Raw genomic sequence first — 18064 nt, forward strand, 5'->3', positions numbered from 1 at the left:
GAGGGTGTGTGTATGTGTATGTGTGTGGGGGGGTGGGGGGTGTTGCCCACTTCACCTTCTCAACTAAAAGAGCTCGGTGATGGCACAGTGCCTTAACAGAAGAGGGGCTTCTTCATGAAGAACTATTCCCCCAAATCACAGCATAAATGAAAAATAAAGAAAATCTCGGGGACAGAAGACCACTGGCACCAAGCTCCCCCTGGTGCTAATGTCATGCACTCCAGGATCAGGAGCATACTGGCAGGGGGCAGTGGCCTACAGAATACCACCTGAAAATGAGCGCTTTCACGGCAGACAACCCAGCACCTTTCACCAGGATAGCATCTGGAAGCAGAGCCTTTGTTAAAGGACAGAGAATCCAGGGCCAGCAACAGGGGCAGCATGAAGCAGGCAAAGGGGCCATGTCACACTGAATCAGCATCCTGTCTGGGGTGGTTCCACAACAAATGTCTGGTCTTTCCAATATGGGCATCTGTTCACGGATGTTTAATTTCTGAATACACACAGAAATCCAAAACTGATAACGTCATGCTTCCTATTAATATTGTCAAAAGATCACTGTTGTGCCCTGCTAGTTTTTAAAGGTGTCTTGTGAGCAAATCATGTTATAGTGGAAACCACTGACCGGCTTCCTATGCTCTTGAATCACCGTTTTAAAAACACTTGAACATTAACCGTGCAATCAGAGTGTGGGTTTAAGTCAAGTTCATGTTGCTCATGACAGGAAGCTCCCTTTTAGGCAGACACCGCCCACTAAGGTAACCTCTGACCTCTGTGCTCTTTGCTCACCTCATGGGGTGTGCGGTCAAGTTTCCGGATGCGTGCGCTGGGCTCCTTGTGGTCTTTGCTGATGTGGACCACCTGACCTTTGGTGCTCTTCCTGACCAAGTGCCTCCGCACCCCTGGAACATCCTCGAACCGGTGACCTGAGAGACGGGAGAAGGAAAGAACAACCGTCAGTACAACGACCAGATGCAACTTTTATGTCTCCAGTTTCTAGAGTTTCTCCTCATTCTAGGCTGTTGTAACAAAAAAGAGAAAAAATCATACTGTACATATATCAGGGCTTTTTCCAATTAAAAATGTAAAAATTATGATTGAAATTAGTTTCATATAAAAAAACCACAAAGCTTTTATACCTCATGATCTGGAAAAGTCTTTCAGTGGGCCGCTTGGCTTTAACATCCCAGAATGCGAAGTACCTGCAACTGGGGACTTCACCTGACTGATTAAATCTCAGTGTTTAAGAGTACAAAAAAAACCTTTCAGCAAGTGATTGCTCTTCTGGTCTACATCTGTAGAATTGAGTAGCAAATTTGGCAGGACACCAGACTAAGGGGGGTTGCTGCACTGAGGAGAGACACCGCTCTTGCTGCCTGCCTCCAGACGATGAGACACAGGCAGGTTTTCCTCACCCAGGATCAAGCATGCAGCCCGGTCAGGTACAGCAAAACTAAGACTGACTTAACAAAACTCACTTCTGTCTTTCACAAACTTGTCTCTCGCCTCCTGTAGGCCCACATTTTCCCTTATTTATACCACACCTCTGCCAGCTGCCGCCTGTGAGATTCAAAGCCCTACTGTGGGAGACAGCCACCGAGAATTGTAAAACACCCAAGCAGGCTGAAGGCAAGAATTGCGGGAGGCACAGCGACTTGTCAGCTGCAGCATAGCTTGTACTCCGGAAGCCGCCTTGGTGTTATCAGTGAGACTCTAGAATTGGTGCACTAATACCCCCCAAAAAAACAACAGAGCATGGTTTCTTCTTTATAAACAGGAAAAAAAAACAGTATATGAAACATTTCACAAAAAAAGACAAAAACAGAAGTCCTTGTACACGGGTTAAATCCACAGCCAACAAGTAATCCGCAATGATGTACTGCTGCATTTGAAAGGTTTCAGCTATGCACAGAGTGACCCTTGCCTTCCAGGTCCCCCTCTCAACCTGCCTACCTCTGTCATTTGAATGCTGCCTTTTCCCTGCCAGGTCGTGGTGGTGGTTACAGGCTTTCATGACTTTCCAAGGACTGAAACCACAATTAGTCCATGTGTGATGGGTGACCAGCCGGCTGGAGAGACTAGGGAAGCACCCAAGGGGGCTAGTTGTAGCTCTTTCATAGCAATGTGACACTTTCCTCCAAACATGGATTGACAAATCGTTTCAGTGTGGAGTGCCAACATGCAGGAATAGTGAGGTACCCTTCTACTATCAACTTAAACATCTCTTATTGACTCCAGCATGTGGATGCACCACAAAAAATGTGAACTTATAATGTAGGACGCAGTGCTTTGGCTGCAACAGACCCAGAAGTCAGCAGCAAGCTCCCTGCTACCTGTACTGAGTTTGACATTTCAAACAGAGCAGTGGGGAGGGATGACACAGGCAACTCCAGACACACCTTCCTCCTGAGCACAAAGATCAGAGGTGACGTAGCTGGAAATTAAGCAACAAGACACTTAAGACTTAAAATAGACGTTGTCTCTTTGTACAACACCCGTGGGCGAAAGGAAAAAATGAACCATGCCATCATGTCACCGATTCACTAGGATGGTAAAAATGAGCAGGTTTCAGACAGAGTGTAGACCAATCCACTAAGCTGTACCCAACCAGCGCCTCTGGGGTCCGTGGCCTTGTTCACAACCTCAGCGCTCTTCCAACAAGATAGAAATCCTTAAGGAACTAGAAAGTACTTCCACAGCCCATCTGTCTCCTCCAATCCCAGGGAAGCCCAGGCCCGGCATTGGCAGAATAACATTTCATAAGCCATATCCTTTAGGTGTAGTAGGTACCATCCATGCACTGACCAAGCACAGGCTCAGAAAGCTCCCCAAATCTTGAGAGGCGATTCACTGAACGCCAAGCTGGAAGCTGCCGGTGTGTCTGTCTTCTATTCCACCACGATCAGCTCTGAAGGGTAATGAGAGCAGCTGCTGGTCTCCAGCCCCAGAACTGACCCAGCCCACCTTCGCTTGTTTCTGAGCTCACGCTAGATCAGAGAGGAGTTGTTTGTGATCGCACCAAGAGCTAAAAGCAAGAGAAACCTATTAATTCCTGTTGTTGAGCAGGAGCCAGCTGCACTGCTATTTTCCCAGGCTATTCTTCTTGCGCAAATTAATAGGAACAAAGACGAAAAAAAATAAAATGCTTCTGACACTACTCTGACCCCTGCCAAACACTTAACCTAATGGTCACGAAAAAACAGTGTATTTATCAAGGAACTGCTTCCCATGACTACAACATACCACAGCACTAACGCAGTAATCTGTAATACATTTGCTTATGATCAGGTGGTGTTTTGATGAATGATGTCTTGGGAGAACTATCTCTAATAATACCATCTGCAACAAGTGGCTGACCCTGGCTGAAGCAGCACAGTGCTGAGGGCTGAGGCTCTTGCCACTTCAGCTGCTGCTACTAGGAAGACAGGTAGCCATTCTGTGCAGAGACTGCTGAGGTCGAGCCCTATCCTCCAAGGCTCAGTAGATCAGAATAGCTTTGTAGATAAAATAAATTGATTACACAGTGAAGGAGAAAGCACTATTCCCCTGTTAAACTAAGCAATTGAGAACATTCCTTTATGTTGCAATGCATGAACAGTCTCACATGGCAATGGTTAAAAATGGTTTAAACAGTTTTCAAATGACTAAAAAACAGTATTTAAATGCTTTCTATAACTTTTATGCTTATCAGCACACTCAAGGTCATATCCCTACAGGAACAGATGCCCTAAAAAGAATAACATGCAGTATTGTCCCATTGAGTGTGGAGGTGTTAGAAATCATGTGTGTATTAAGTGCCGAGGTGTCTCCGGCGTACCTATGCAAATACCCAGGAAGCCCCAACTTTAGTATCCAGACGGAGAGCAGAAAGGACACATTTGTCCCAGGAGATCAGGTTGTGCCACAGCCACAACTCTGCCAAGCCGTGGGGCCACCTGAAGCACAGGGCCTCCATCACACTGGGAGAGTGGCCAGAGCCTTCAGGTCACATTCGTCTAGGAAGGCGTAATTGAATTACACGTCCTTACCCTGTTTGGCCTTTATAAGGTGATTCTAAATCCATGCCAAGAAAATCTGCGAGCAGATTTGACTCATGGAATGCACAAAGACGCTGTTTTCTTACAGTCTGACTCACCAGCATGAAACACTGAATGCTACTTAGGATAAGACACCCTCCTCCTACTATAAAGAACATGTTCACTTTTCAAAGACAAAGTGCTCAGACTAGATCAGAGGTCAAAAACCAGAATCATCAATCTCCACTTCTTAAGTTTCACTTCTCAAGGGTCTTCAGATTTTATTTGTATCTAAAAGCTTAGAGACGATAGCTTGAACTGGAAGTTGACAATTATACTGCTTTAACAACAGTATATTCTGTATCAACTGTTTAGAATTGTATTTTAAAAGTAATTTACCCTATTCTTAACAGGATTGTGTTTTTAGTTTCAGTCAGTCTTATTTGGTATTGTACAGAATAACGAACAGCCATGAAACAAAGTTAATGTATCTGCATGAAGCCTCTTTCATTTCACAGGCTGCTCCACCGTAGTGATATTGATAGTGAAATACTATAGGATAAATCTCATATGAATGTCACTGTGTAAATGATGTTACTTTCAATAACGCAAGGTGCTGGAAGTGCGTCTTGGAGCCACTTGAGGCTATTTTGAACATTCTGTCTTCTATATGTAATCCATATTGCACCAATCTGTGTTCATTGTATGCAACAGTGCCTATGAATCACCCCCCTGCTTCGCGAGACGTACGAAAGGTATGTTAACAATGGAGGAACACTACGAAAGAGACCTTCTTGTTCCTCATTCTGCAACCATCTTGTGAGTCTGAAACCCTGTCCACACGGGAAGTTACAGATCCCAGCACACTTTGCAGGAGCAGGGGTTTTACCCCAGTGTAGTAGCTAAAGTCAAACACATTAAATTGTTATACAATTGTCCCCCTCATCCCAATTTAAAATCTGAGTCTCCCCCTCCAGGTATCTCTTGTACAAGACAGCAGGGCTGCATAAAACTCACTCTTGATGCCATCCAGGTCGGCAGTGGCGAGCATCTGCGCCTCGCTCTCGTCTGTGGGGATCCGCTGGTACTTGGCCTCCTCCATGCCGGTCATGCTGCCAATGCGCCGCCTCTCCTGCAGGTCGTAGCTGCGGGCGTTGGGCTGGGGTTTGGAGGTAGAGGTGCGGGGGGAACGCGTCTGTGTTGGACTGGTACTGCTGGTGCCGCTGCCTCTCCTGTCCTCCGCTCCTCTGCAGGCGTCCGCTGGATCCCTGTGTGGGAATAAATACGCAGCCCTCAGCGCTAACCAGCAATTACAGCCACGCTGCCCACCGCAGCCACACTGTCAATGTCTGGCCCAAGATGGCCTTTAAGCAGCCCTGTGCCAGCCTGCCAGCCAGTTCAGCAGGTCCACAAATGCCATAGAACTGCCTTGCCTGACTCAGGCACTGTGAGAGACCAAATCTCCACCTGTCTCTCACTGAAGTCAGACTTCTTCTTTACTAAACTTGGTCAATGTTTTCTTACCACAATGTATTGTTTTACTCAAGATTTTTTCAAGCTTGGCATACCACCAGTATTATTTTTGCTTTGCAGTTTCTGAAATCCCACTATTCTTAGATTTGGAAAGCTCTAAAAAATGTAATACTAACAGAAGAGAAACTTCTCATTCTTTCATGAGAACTTTCATTCTTTCCAGTTTCAAAACAATGTCACAGGGAGACAGTCTTGTTCAGTAAAAAGGGAGAAAGGTGTTTAAACATGCAATATGCTTAGGTAAAAGACGTTCCCCCTCGCTACTATAATCTATAGCAGGTGCTGAACATCAGCAAGGAAAATAACTGAAAGGGCAGTCAAACCTAGCAATAGACTTAACTGTGTATACCTGAAGACGAAAACCAGAGAAGCAAATCTACCTAAGCAAATCTAAGAGGTCCCCTTGGTTTAGAGGACACAATTTAACTACTACATCTTTCATTTGAACATTGCGGAGAATTTATGTTTTGAATAGAAGACTGGTTTCTGTAATAGCAGGGCACAAAACCTGAACCTAAGCTCAGCTACATGGCAGTGGGTGTTGTAGCAGAGCTACTCCAGAGCCAGGTCATGGATTATCTGTCCTCATTACGGAGTATGAGGAAAGGGCCCAACTCGTGATCCAAATGGAATGAGCAACCTACCAGCATGTCTTTCGGAGGTGGGAGGAAAATGGAGTACCAGGAGAAAACCCATACAAACGCTGGGAGAACATGCAATCTCCACACACAACCCAACATCAAACACAGGATCTTGCAGCTGTGAGCCCTAACTGCCATGCCATCAAGCTAGGATACTGGAAGTTACTCTCCAAAACAAAGATTAAATTCTGAAGTCCATTCTAGAACCAGAAACCAGTCTTTCACTTCACTCTTCACTTTATTTTTCTTAGCTTGCTTTGTGCATATAAAAGGAGGGGGAGGCAGAGAGGAGAGGGTAGGCGTGTGGTCACAGAAAGACTGACAATCAGAACCGAGGAGTGAGGTCAGCTGGCCGCAGTCACAGCAAGAGAGCTCCGCTCTGTAATCATGTGGCGACGGCAGGTGCCTCATCACCCAAAGTCTTTATCCAGCTATCTTTAACTCCCCCACTGGAATGCACTCGCTTCTGGAAGGCTTTCCCAGAGAAAGCAGTGTTGACTACTCATTGAAAAATCACTAAACTTGACAATACTCTCTCCAGATCAGTCACAAGCCCAATCAAGCTGCAGATAATTCCAATGATTAACCGAGCAATGCTCAAAAAAACAACACTTATTCGCAAGGTTAATTAACAGCCTCTTATCTGCACAACACAAAAACATGCAAAACTGCACATACCATAATTGTTTCATTATGGGTGTTCTGACACTGATAAAAGTCCTTTTCACGTACACCAGACTCTTACAGTAGCCTGCAGATACATTTTTTTCTGCAGGACCAGCACTGCCCACCCCCTGTCTGAAGAGAAAGTCTGCTGTCAAGCATGCAGGGCAAGCATCTACACTTAATAATACACCAGTATATTAATACATTACACTTTCAAAAGGATCCCAAAGCTCTGCATGTACAAGATGGGTCCCCACTTCATCTGCCACTGATGTGCAGCACCACTACACAGCACATCTTACAAACTGTCAGAAACGACCTCGCTGATTGAATTAGGGAGGGCATTCAGGCAAGCCAGAATGTGCTCAAAAGGGAATGTAGACAGGACTCAGGGCTAACACCCCTACCTTTTTACTCTTGAATACATCATGGGATCTTTAATGACCAGGAAGTCACAACAATGGTTTAAAGTCTCATCTGAAGGACAACATCCTTCTACAGCAGAGTCTGTCACCATACCATGGGTGCTGGTTTTGGAAATTCCAGTCCAAAGGGAAGAATATCATCAGCTGGTCCACCAACCCCTAATTAGAGCAGCACCTTGGCTTTCCTGCTGCTATCCCAGTACTGGCCAGCTCCAGCCTTGTTTAGCTTCTGACATCTGACAATATCAGGCTACAAGGTGGTACCTATTGTAACTTCTCTTGTGTGAACTGTCTGTCATGTTTCTATCGTCTGTTACTGCTTTACTCCAAGGAACTGAATAAGGGGAGCTCAATAGCACAGTGGTTATTATTGCTGTCTCGCAGTGCTGGGGCCCAAGGTTCACTTCCAGAGCTGCAGTACTATCTGCGTGGAGTTTGTATGTTCACATGGGTTCCCTCCATGTGCTCCGGTTTGCATTGCACCCTCAGTCCAAAGACATACTGGTAGGGTAACTAGCACTTGGGAAAACTGGCCCTGGTGTGAGTGTGTGTGTCTGCCCTGAGACAGACTGGCCCCCTGTCCAGGCTGTACCTTGCCTTGTGGCCACTGTTTGCCTGGACAGGCCCTGGCTCCCCTGCAACCTTGAACGGGATGAAAATGGATGGATGGGTGGAACTGAATAACTGAACTGATTTGTCTGATTCTATTACTATACCTCTTCAGCTCCAGTTTACATTCCTCCATTTAATCAAGAGCGCTTTTGATACTTTTACCTCTGCATGAAAATGTGCTCCTTTTTCTAAATCTTACCAAGGACACATCTATCCAGAGAAAACAGGAGTTGCTTTGAGATTTTAACTGTCTACGGGTACAGACTAAGTGCAGCAAAATTTGTATTGGAGCACCAAACTATGAAAGTTGTCTCATGGACCTTCGAAACTGAATGGATTATTTAAAAATGCAAAGAAATTTGATGGGAAATTAAATTTTCATATTAATAATGTGCTACATCATCATAAAAAAAGACTCTTATGTTATACAGAAAGGTTACGTGCTCCCTTTGGGGAAATGCCAACATGTGGATATCTTGTGATGGAAGGTCAGGACTAGGAACAGGCAGGGTCACGAAACATTTTGCCAGATAGCTGCTAAACCCTGTGAAGCCCAGTGCAAAATCTGACAATGCCTCAGCAGAAAGAACAAAGAACAAATCCCAAGTTCTCAAATTCCAGGTATGCGATTGTCTAAATGAAACAATGTGCTGCATAATTAATTCAGAAACCAAGTTTCAGAAAAGGGAAATAAAACACACATCTAAACAGTAAAGTTTAAACTTTTCCAGTCTTTCCCAACTCAGAACTTTCAGAGGACAGCACAAACACAACCACTCACGGATGACTTCATGATTTGGCTCCGTTTAATTGCTGCCTTTCTGCAAAACGTAAGAAGCTAACCAGCAATCCTGTAACCCTTTAACCCTCCCCACTCTTCTAAGGACAGAGATGTGATTTCAGTACTGTGCCGAGAGAGAGTGAGTGTGTGGTGTCAGAACTGAGCTGAGAAAGAGCAAATTACAGCACAAACCAAACTCTACCTCACTAACTGGGACACAATAATACAAACTAGAAAAAGACTAAAGTATTGACTAAGTATCTGTCCAGGCTCAATGACCACAGTATGGCCATAGAAACAGGGCAATACAAGAAGACTTTGCTGCCCAGAGAGAACAGGCTTGCTCCTACTGCCATCAGGAATAAGCAAAGACAGATGCACTTTCTGCTGCAAGACATTATCAGGGATTAGTCAAACATTCGTCCTTAAAATAAATCCACTCTCAGAACTGTCACACCTGCCAGAATCAGAACAGCTTCCAATCCTACTGCATGAGGAGAGAGGAAACCAGTACATGATCTCCTGTCACAGCCAGAGCAACAGGGAGTCAGCCTGTCAGATAATAGTTATTGCTTTGGTAACCCTGTAATTCATCGTTTCATCGGTCACGCCAATAAAGCTTGTTGACTTTGAGCACAGGGGTCAGTACGGAGACAGACAAGGCGGGGGTAGAGAATTTTGAGGAATAAAGTGTGGGGAGCAGTGCTCACTCTGTTGATGTGGCATCCTCAGGGTGAGTGCCCGTCTTGTCCAAGGCAGAGATGGGCACAATCTCCAGCTTCCGGGGGGGTGCCAGGCCCATCTTCCTGGGCGTGGAGTCAGATTGGAGGGTGTCATCCTCTGAAAGAAAGAACTAGAGAGGAACCCGCACATCAGTGAAGGACACTGCAAAGCCACACTACAGTGTGCGCAGGTCAAGAAGCAGACAGTGTCTGGGTGTGTTTAAAGATGCCTGAGTTCAGAAAGGACACCAAGAATAACACTCACTGCACTCCACTTACTGTGGATGGTGGCAATTGACACCAATGCATGATCCTCATCACACTTTTGTCCTAAATACCAAATTGCACTGGCACCCGCAACCTGTTTTTACTGCACATACTCAAAAGCACTTCTAAACTGCTTGCTATTTTAAGAGTCAAATATTTTGCATTTGATGTCAGCACATATGTACTGACAGTGTACATTCAAGTGATGTTCCATTTGATTTAATTACAAATTACAAACTGTATATAGATTGTGGACATAACAGTGGTGCATCAGTTAGCATTCCTGCCTAGTAGCTCTGGAGCCCTGGGCTATCTGTGTGGAGTCTGTATGGTCTCCCTGTGATCACATGGATTCCCTCCCATAATCTAAAAACATTTTAGTAGATTAAATGGCTTCTGTAAAATTGACCCTGATGTGACTGTGGGTGTTTCTGTATGTTCCCTGCAATGGACTGGTGTCCCATCTAGTGTGTAACTTGCCTAACACCCAGTGTTTGCTGGAATAGCTTCCAGCTACTCACCCGTCATCCTCTACTTGATAAGCAGGTTAGAAAACGGATGGACGGATACTTGAATGGATTCTTTTAAAAACTGAATATCTGACTAGCTGTAAGCAAATGTTGAATTCTCCAAACGAACACCTTTATAAGTGAAATATATTGAATGTCAGTATAAAGCGCAGATAAAAAAAACTTAAATATGTTAATTAAATAAGTATTCACCCACTTCAGTTTTGGAAATTTAAATCACTTTAAGTGCATACAAACACTTTGTGAAGTCACACAATTAGCTGACCAGTCTTTAATAAAAATTGTGGCTCTCATGATTTTAGAAAAATACATCTGTACCTGTTAGATTGCTGAATATCCTTTCAGCCCTTAAAAGTATTCTGTTTGAATTTTGATTAAAAATAATTCCTTTCATTTGTAATTCTACGAAGCAGGGCATTATTGGAATCACAGGGTGAACACTTTTGTGAGACACTGTACTACAGGATGCTGGACTGGACTGGCCAGGGCCGAGCAGGTATGCGTCGGTGCACTGTACAGTACTTCAGCTCCTTGACTCCGTCACTGTGGATCCTCTAACAGACTCACAAGGCATTACCGTACCAGACTCCCCTGCAGGCTGACTGGCAAGCTGAGTTCAGAGCTGTATTGTGTGGCTGCTGGACACATGTCTGGACAGTGGTGAACACCTGCGACTGCCGGACAACGAGCTACAGGAGCCAGGCTGACTGAGCGTTAAAGGCAGAGCGTCTGTATGCACCTGAACTGCCTCCTCCAGTGGCTGAGGCTCAGTATCCGTGTCAGGAGTGGGTTTCTCTCCATCCACGGGGCTGCTGGGCTCTTCCTCGTCGTCGTCCTCCTCCTCCTCCTCCTCTCCCTCCTCGATGGTGGGAGCGCTGCCCCCTGCAGCCGGCCGCTTCCGGCTCCCACCCTTCCTCCTCTTCCCACTCTTCTTCTTCCGCCCGTCGGAGGACAGGTGTGTGGACAGGGGGTGGTGGATGTGGTGAGAGGAATGGCGGTGGTCTGGAGTGCGGGACAGGGGGACAGCGTGTCAGCAGACAAGAGAGACTTCAGATTTAACAAGATCAGCCCTCTCCTCACCCCTTGCAGGAATTATGGAATCCAGAACAAGCCTTCTGGAATGGGAGTTTACCACTAACCCTAGTTATACAAATTAACCAACTATTTTTGTAACTGATAAAATAAAGCATTTGTATTTTTTTGCTGTAGTACTTCACCTCTTACCAGTTTACAAGTTACAAAAATAGTAGGAAAAAAACTGGTAGGAATGTGGCCCACAAAGGTCATGCCAACTCAACGGCATATTCTATTACATATAATTTATATACTTTATAAAATGCCACACTTGTGATCCGTGTCTGAGCACATGGTTGTACGGGGTCATCTATATCAACAAGAGCAGACCTGTCAGAGTGGCATGTGAAATAGACACGTTGCTGCCACCTACAGTTCAAAAGTGAAAAAGCACTTGTGCAGACAGCTGCAGGAAGCCGTCTTTCCAAAAGCTGGGAAACAGCAGTATCATGCTCGATACGCTCTTTTACTCATTCGATCAGTCACCAAGTTCTGCAAAAGGTACATAGTCTTAGACGTTATTTGACACAACATCCCATTTTACAGAGTATTTTTGGGAACAGTGAAAATCCACACTGTGGCCAATGTGCCCCTGCAGGCCTGTCAGAGAGTAGACTCACACTCAAAGTCCTCCTCATTGTAGCTGCGGTGCAGGTCTTCGGGGGCGCGGGGGGCAAGGTGCAGGATCTCCTCAAACCGCTCCACTCCCAGGGCCTTGTTCAGGTCAGCCTCCTCCTCCTCCTCCTCCGGCCGGGGACTCCGCGGGGACGCCGCATCCGGCTCCGGCTGCTTAGGAAAGAGGAGGGGGACAGTGAGCAGGACCACTGACTGGCGCAGAGAAGGAGAGAGCCGAACCCCCAGCACGCGGGACACAAGCCTCTGCTCACAGCAGCGCAAAAGCCATGCAGGATGGTGGCCCCAGGCCAGGGAGGAGGGCACACGGGTCCCGTCTGCGCCAAGCCTGGGCCTTCATCAGCACAGCTTCTCTGAACCCCAAGACAGACCGCTCTCTCCAGGCTCCCCATGTGAAAATGAAGGGCGCCTAGATGATGCGACTGAGATGACGGCAGCCTTTTCTCTTCTTGATTGGCATTATGTGAGAATGCGAAAATGCTCTTCTGGAGCTGCAAATGTAAAAGAAGCTCGAAGTAAAAGATGATGCTGTGTATGAACACAAGGGGGCAACCCTGACATTTGTAAATGCTGTTACTCTTGAAATAGGAGCCTGATGCTGCAATGAAAAGCTGCTCTCTACTTCAGAGTGAGATTATGTAGTTTCTAATCAATCTGTGGACTCTGTAATAAGATTTTCATCTTGTGTAGAATGATGAGTAATAGAGCCTTCTGTCTTACGGCTTCATCTTTGCAGAACTCACTGTCCCATTTCATTAGAGACAGCATTTGCAAAAAGATCTTCTTGCTGCTTTGTTTTATTCTTGGTATTAGTCATTTTAGTGCTATTGTTTTATCTATGCTGAATGAAAGTACTATTACATAGCTCCTTGATGTTTTTAGAAAGAGCACACAGATAAAATGCATTACCACCTTTGCAGTGTCTGCAACGGCAGAACGGCAGCTCTGTGACAAAGTCACTTCTGTGTTTGTAACACTTATCACTGCATTGAAGAGGTCCACTATTTCAAGCCGACAAGGGCAGCTGTGAGCTGTGCACACCAGTCAAGATTTCTTAAATGGAGCTTATCTAGTCATTCATGTTTCTTCCTAAGAAGCCGTGATAAGGGTGAACAGCAGCAAGGAAAAGATGTTTAGATTCTTCATTTTCAGGACAACTGTTATGCTTCAATTCAGAGGGAAATTTCAGTTGTTTCACTTCTCTCAGAGAGAGCACAAGTCCCGTGTAAGAGGATTTTAATACCACTTTTAAAAGGTGTAAGGAGACATCAGGGAAATAAAAAAAAAATCAGAAATGAAGACTGGAAGCACCTGTTAGATAGTGAAGAGAACCCTCTCCTGTTTATATGAAGGTGGGGCTGTGGGAATCATTCTAGTTGTATGATTATTTCAGCAGCTCTTGGATAGAAGATTAGGGGAATTCAACTGGGGTTAAAAAAATAAAAAATAAAGAACCGGGATGAAATGCTGTCAAAGTCATAGAGTATACTCAAGAGTAGTACATGTTCTCTTGACAGATAATGAAGATGAGCACAAGTGACCTCAGTTACCCATACAGTCTACCTAACGCTCCAGACAGATTAAAAGACCAAAAGAATCACTTCATTTTCTAAAGCCATTTCAAATAATTCAACTAATACGTGGTGGGTAGAATTGTCAGGCCCTTGCACAGACAGAAAGGACTTCTAGAAAGTAATGAATTCCGCCTAGGCCAAGCTACAGTGAGTCCTCAGCACTGACACTTTCCCCTTTATTGTAGCAGCTGCTCAAGTGCAAGCCTGCCAAAAAGTAGCACACTGGGGTCTGTAAGGATACTTCCTTAACTCTTTGCATTCTGGCATTTACACGAATTGGAATAAAACTAATTTGTAATGCTTTCTCTTGATGCATTACTTGTACTTTCTTACAGGTCCACAAAAGGAGAGGAGGCATGATTCATTTCAGGAGTATAAGGATATAAGGCTAACCATATTACAGAATACCACTGCTGTACATTTTTAATAGAAACATTTCTACAGCAAATCCATCTCTACAGCAAAGGGAGGAACTGAATGACCTAGATCCCAATGACAACCTGTTCACTGCCCACTAAATTCCGATGAGTTGAACCCAGCTCTTCTAGATTCTTTGTACAAGCACTGACATTGCACAAGGCATGCGGCTTATTTACACCAGGGCCTCCCATCCTGGTCCTGGGGCGGCGCACGCCTTAATTAAACTAAAAGTGCTCGACTAGAATATGTGCACGTATATTTTACAACTCAGGAGTTTGTGATGTTGTTACTTATGAATTGCAAGAGTTAAAGGGCACCCTCCAACTTGCTTAAGAGCTGAAAACTCTCCAGTGAAGCATTTTGAGTCCTACACTAAACTCTGTCTACTGTATCCCCGCTCCCGAGATCTTGGGGAGATCGTCTGGGGATTCCTCCACCCCCAGGCAGGACTGTGGGTCCATACTGGCACAGACACTGGATCTGAAGGGCAGCAGGTAATGACAGTAACGTGTTTGCTTGCTGCCGTGGGCGCAGTAACTGTAAACCCACTAAAGGCTAAATCCCACTGGGAGAAAATACATCACCAACCCAGATAGCTACAAAAGGCTACAAAAACAAAATTCAATATAAACCCTTAAAGTAACCTGTGGACATTCTGCAGCAAGGGTGCCCAGCCCTGTCACTTGAGAGCTCATGGGTCATAATAATATTCTTTGTAGAACAGGTTGTCAAATTTTTATCAACTAAGACACTCCCTCATTAACTCAATTAAGAGAACTCCAGTCCTTGAGGGCTGAAGCGTCTTCAGATTTAGATTCCGAATGATCTTTTCTCAACAAATAACCAGTGCACCTGATCACAGGTACAGTAAGTTGTTGCAGGTCTTTAGAAACTGGTGATTTTCAAGGTGACCTACAGTATAAAACCCATGTGTCAGCTCTTGTGGTCTAGAGCACAAAAGAAAGGTTACCCAGGCCCAAGCTGCTTGTGACAGAACAAGCATCGCCAGAAAACAGAAGAAACACTGCAGCTGAAAGCAATCTGGTCAATATCTTTTCTTAAAAGATACCACTTTACATTATCTAAAGAGAGCTCTCTATTACCCTGCATACACCTGGTCTACATGGAAACAAATCAGTAGCTTAAGAGATTTACACAGCAATATGAAATTGTTGATTAAATATTGACCCCAGATGAAACTGCTGCCTTCCCATCTCACAGCCTTCTGATATCGACAAACAGTTAATAGTGTCCTAATCCTCGTGCAATCAAGAGCTCAAGAGCTCCTCTAACAAACAGCCAAGACCTGATTTCGAAGGGAGGACAAAAGACAGAACCTTCATTTATTCATAAATAGTTTTCTTTTTTTTTTGGCAATGAGACCTATATTTTTTTAATTCTTTCCTTTTCACATGTATTACCACTCCATAATGTTTTACTGCAAAAAGACCCATGGTCAGTTTCGGGTTTTCTTTGCAATTTTAACTCTATAGTTTCTATAGATTTAAAAAAAAAAATCTCAGTTTCCAAGCCCCTCAACAGCCCCAGGAATCAGATCTTAAAGTTGATGCACACCAATGCGTTAAATTCCTCTGATCTCTTATGCTGTACCTCCTGCAACTGGGCATGAGACAATGCTGGAAGCCGACTGCCACCAACTGGATTCAATTTGAAGTCCCTTGCACAGTTCTCTTACAAGAAATGGAAATGCCCCAAGCGAGGTCAAAGTCAAAACTACAAATCTTTGGCAAGAAACTGTTGGAGTGCTATTTCACATTAAGTGTAAGAGCCAGAAGTTCACAAGGATGAATTCTTACGATGCTGTAAAAGTCAGGAGTGCACTGTTAAAGCTTGACAGCCCAAAAGGCAGTACAGCTAAAATCAGGCGAGCTAACATTGTGTGGAGGGAGTTGTTCTTCACGATAAAAAGTTCTGTCAGCAGGTAAGACCCAAAACAGACTCCAGCTATAGTACCAGGGCTTTGCTAGAAGGAAACATCTGCAGACGGGAAGAGAAGAAGAAGACAATGGCCTGGCACCAGTAGTGTCCCGAGAGAGTCCAGAGCTTCCTCCCCTGGATCCCAAACCCCGACTCAGGGGCTCATCAACCAGAAACCCAGTATACAGGATCCAAAGGAGTGGAGACAGAACATCTTGCTCTTCGGGCAGCTAGTGCTGCTGATCCTAGTAACCTCAGCTGTTTCCTGAATGATCCTCGTGAGCCAGTATCCACAGCAACAACTCAGTACAGTCAATTCCTGAACAGAGGATTTTTTAAAGGGCAATAACAAGACTCTTGAACCAGATCCTTGGAGCAACGCACTTCCTTTTCAACTTCTGATTTCAAGATTTAAATGGAGAGCAACTTACCTGGCTCATTGCAAATGGACAGCAGAGTCGAGTGGATTGAACAGTGCTCCCACCGTGGTTAGCACAGTGCCTGTGTGTCTGCCAGTGCGCTACCTGGGGCTTTTCAACACCAAACACACAGCTCTCCTTGACAGCAGACCTGCAGTGAGTCCCGTGATGCTCTAATCAGCTCACTATCTCCGGGCCCTGCGTGTTCATGGACCTCAGCACTGATTACAAGCTCAGATAAACTCCATTTTTTTTCTTGCGATCTCCAGGTCCCTCTTTTTGTAAACGTTAAGGACAAACGTATTTAACCTGACTAACAATAGATCCCATTCATCACAGCACTTTGACTTCCCCTTGTGAATATTGACCGAAGTGATTTTTCTCTCCTCACTCTCCCTGCCAGTGCCCTACAGCCAGCACTCCCACTGAAACACAACATGCTCTCCCTGGCTATGGGACCAAACAAGGGAGAAAGAGTCTTAAACCTTGCTAGAGAGTCTATTTTTAAAAAGTCAGGAGTAAGCAAATGTTTACAAAGTGTAATTAGATAAAGAAAAATTGCTGCTCTTCTCGGTCCAAGATAGCTTGGATAATGGGGAAAAAATGTGATCTTTATTTTGCAGTCTTCACACCCAGAAATTCCAATCGCTTCTAAGGTATTAACCAATCCAGCTGGCTGTTGCTATAGTTAGGAATACGTCACAGAGGAGGGCAATCCATGGTCATCGTAGTGACCAATGAAGCCCAATACTTTACTTAATTCAGACAAAAATTGTCCTGGTTGTGACGCCCTTTTGCTTGTCCTTTACTGACCACCGTAGCTACTCTGCAGACAAAATAATTACGGGTCTGGAGCGAAAAGGAAATCTGAGTCTTTTCGATTTGAAAAACATTTTGAACTTGGCCCTTCTCTCTCACACATCCCCATACCCACTTCACACTCATCTAGCTCTTGCATAAATAGTCAATGAGCAGAGATCTGAAGAATATGTTAACATGCGCTCATTAAGAAAACAATTTATCCAATTAAGTCATCCAGAGATCAGCTGGAGAGAAAAACCAGAAGGCTCTGTAGCCTTCAGAGTCAGGACTGTAAACCTCTAATAAAGAGCAGATTTAAGCATTATGGCACAACAGGGTGGATTAACACGCTATTCCTAAAGCATTTACAAAGCACAGAAACTTAGCAAAGCATCTCTAACACATCCTGCGGTGTCACAGGGCTTTGACCCAAGCAGTCTTTTAGAACAGGGTTTCCTAATCCTGGTGCTGAGGATCCACACACTGGATGGTTTTCATAGCGACTGAACTCTTTACTTAAGTGAATCCCTAACTGACCCAACAAGCTCCTTGGCTGGAACACCTTTGCAAGCCCTTTTTCCTACTTAAAGACTAGAGATCTTAAGTTACTTATGAAATGCAATATTTAAAAGGCAGGCACCAACATGTTTTGGAACTGGAAACAAATACACAATTCAAATGAAACCTGTTATTAAGTCTATTAAGGGTTTGATTAATTTGAGTACTCGGGAGCAACAGATGTATGCCCCCCCCCCCACCAATTATTAATACCTCTAAAAACTCCCACACTGGACACTGTAAAGTAACCAACTGAACCTATACTGCATGTCTTTAAGAGGTGAGGAAGATGGATGTAAAAACCCTACAAAAAGATGCATTAACACTCCATCGCTCCACACTCTGGACCTACAGTATATAAAGAGTATCTGCAGGTGATCCTGACCTCTTCAAAGACCTTCAAGTCCGTGACAAACTGATTCAGATTAAGAGTCCAGTGGGAATGAAAACCTGA

General features: G+C 44.6%; 1 protein-coding gene across 2 annotated transcripts in view; it reads right to left on the reverse strand.

The window, feature by feature from the left end:
- slc4a2a (solute carrier family 4 member 2a) overlaps positions 1-18064 on the reverse strand; it is a 65312-nt gene that overhangs the window by 19627 nt on the left and 27621 nt on the right. Inside the window, exons 3-7 of one of the 2 annotated variants that reach the window (XM_088918822.1) lie at positions 11888-12053; positions 10933-11195; positions 9385-9527; positions 5034-5284; positions 790-926 (exon numbers count right to left, since the gene is read on the reverse strand). In XM_088918822.1, coding sequence (XP_088774948.1) covers positions 790-926; positions 5034-5284; positions 9385-9527; positions 10933-11195; positions 11888-12053 — 960 coding nt within the window. Of the gene's footprint in view, positions 1-789; positions 927-5033; positions 5285-9384; positions 9528-10932; positions 11196-11887; positions 12057-18064 lie in introns of both variants that reach the window. The other variant, XM_088918821.1, reaches the window with a different exon arrangement.

This window comes from Atractosteus spatula, chromosome 6 (genome assembly GCF_055471065.1).
Source record: "Atractosteus spatula isolate fAtrSpa1 chromosome 6, fAtrSpa1.hap1, whole genome shotgun sequence".
Taxonomy (NCBI): Eukaryota; Metazoa; Chordata; class Actinopteri; order Semionotiformes; family Lepisosteidae; genus Atractosteus; species Atractosteus spatula.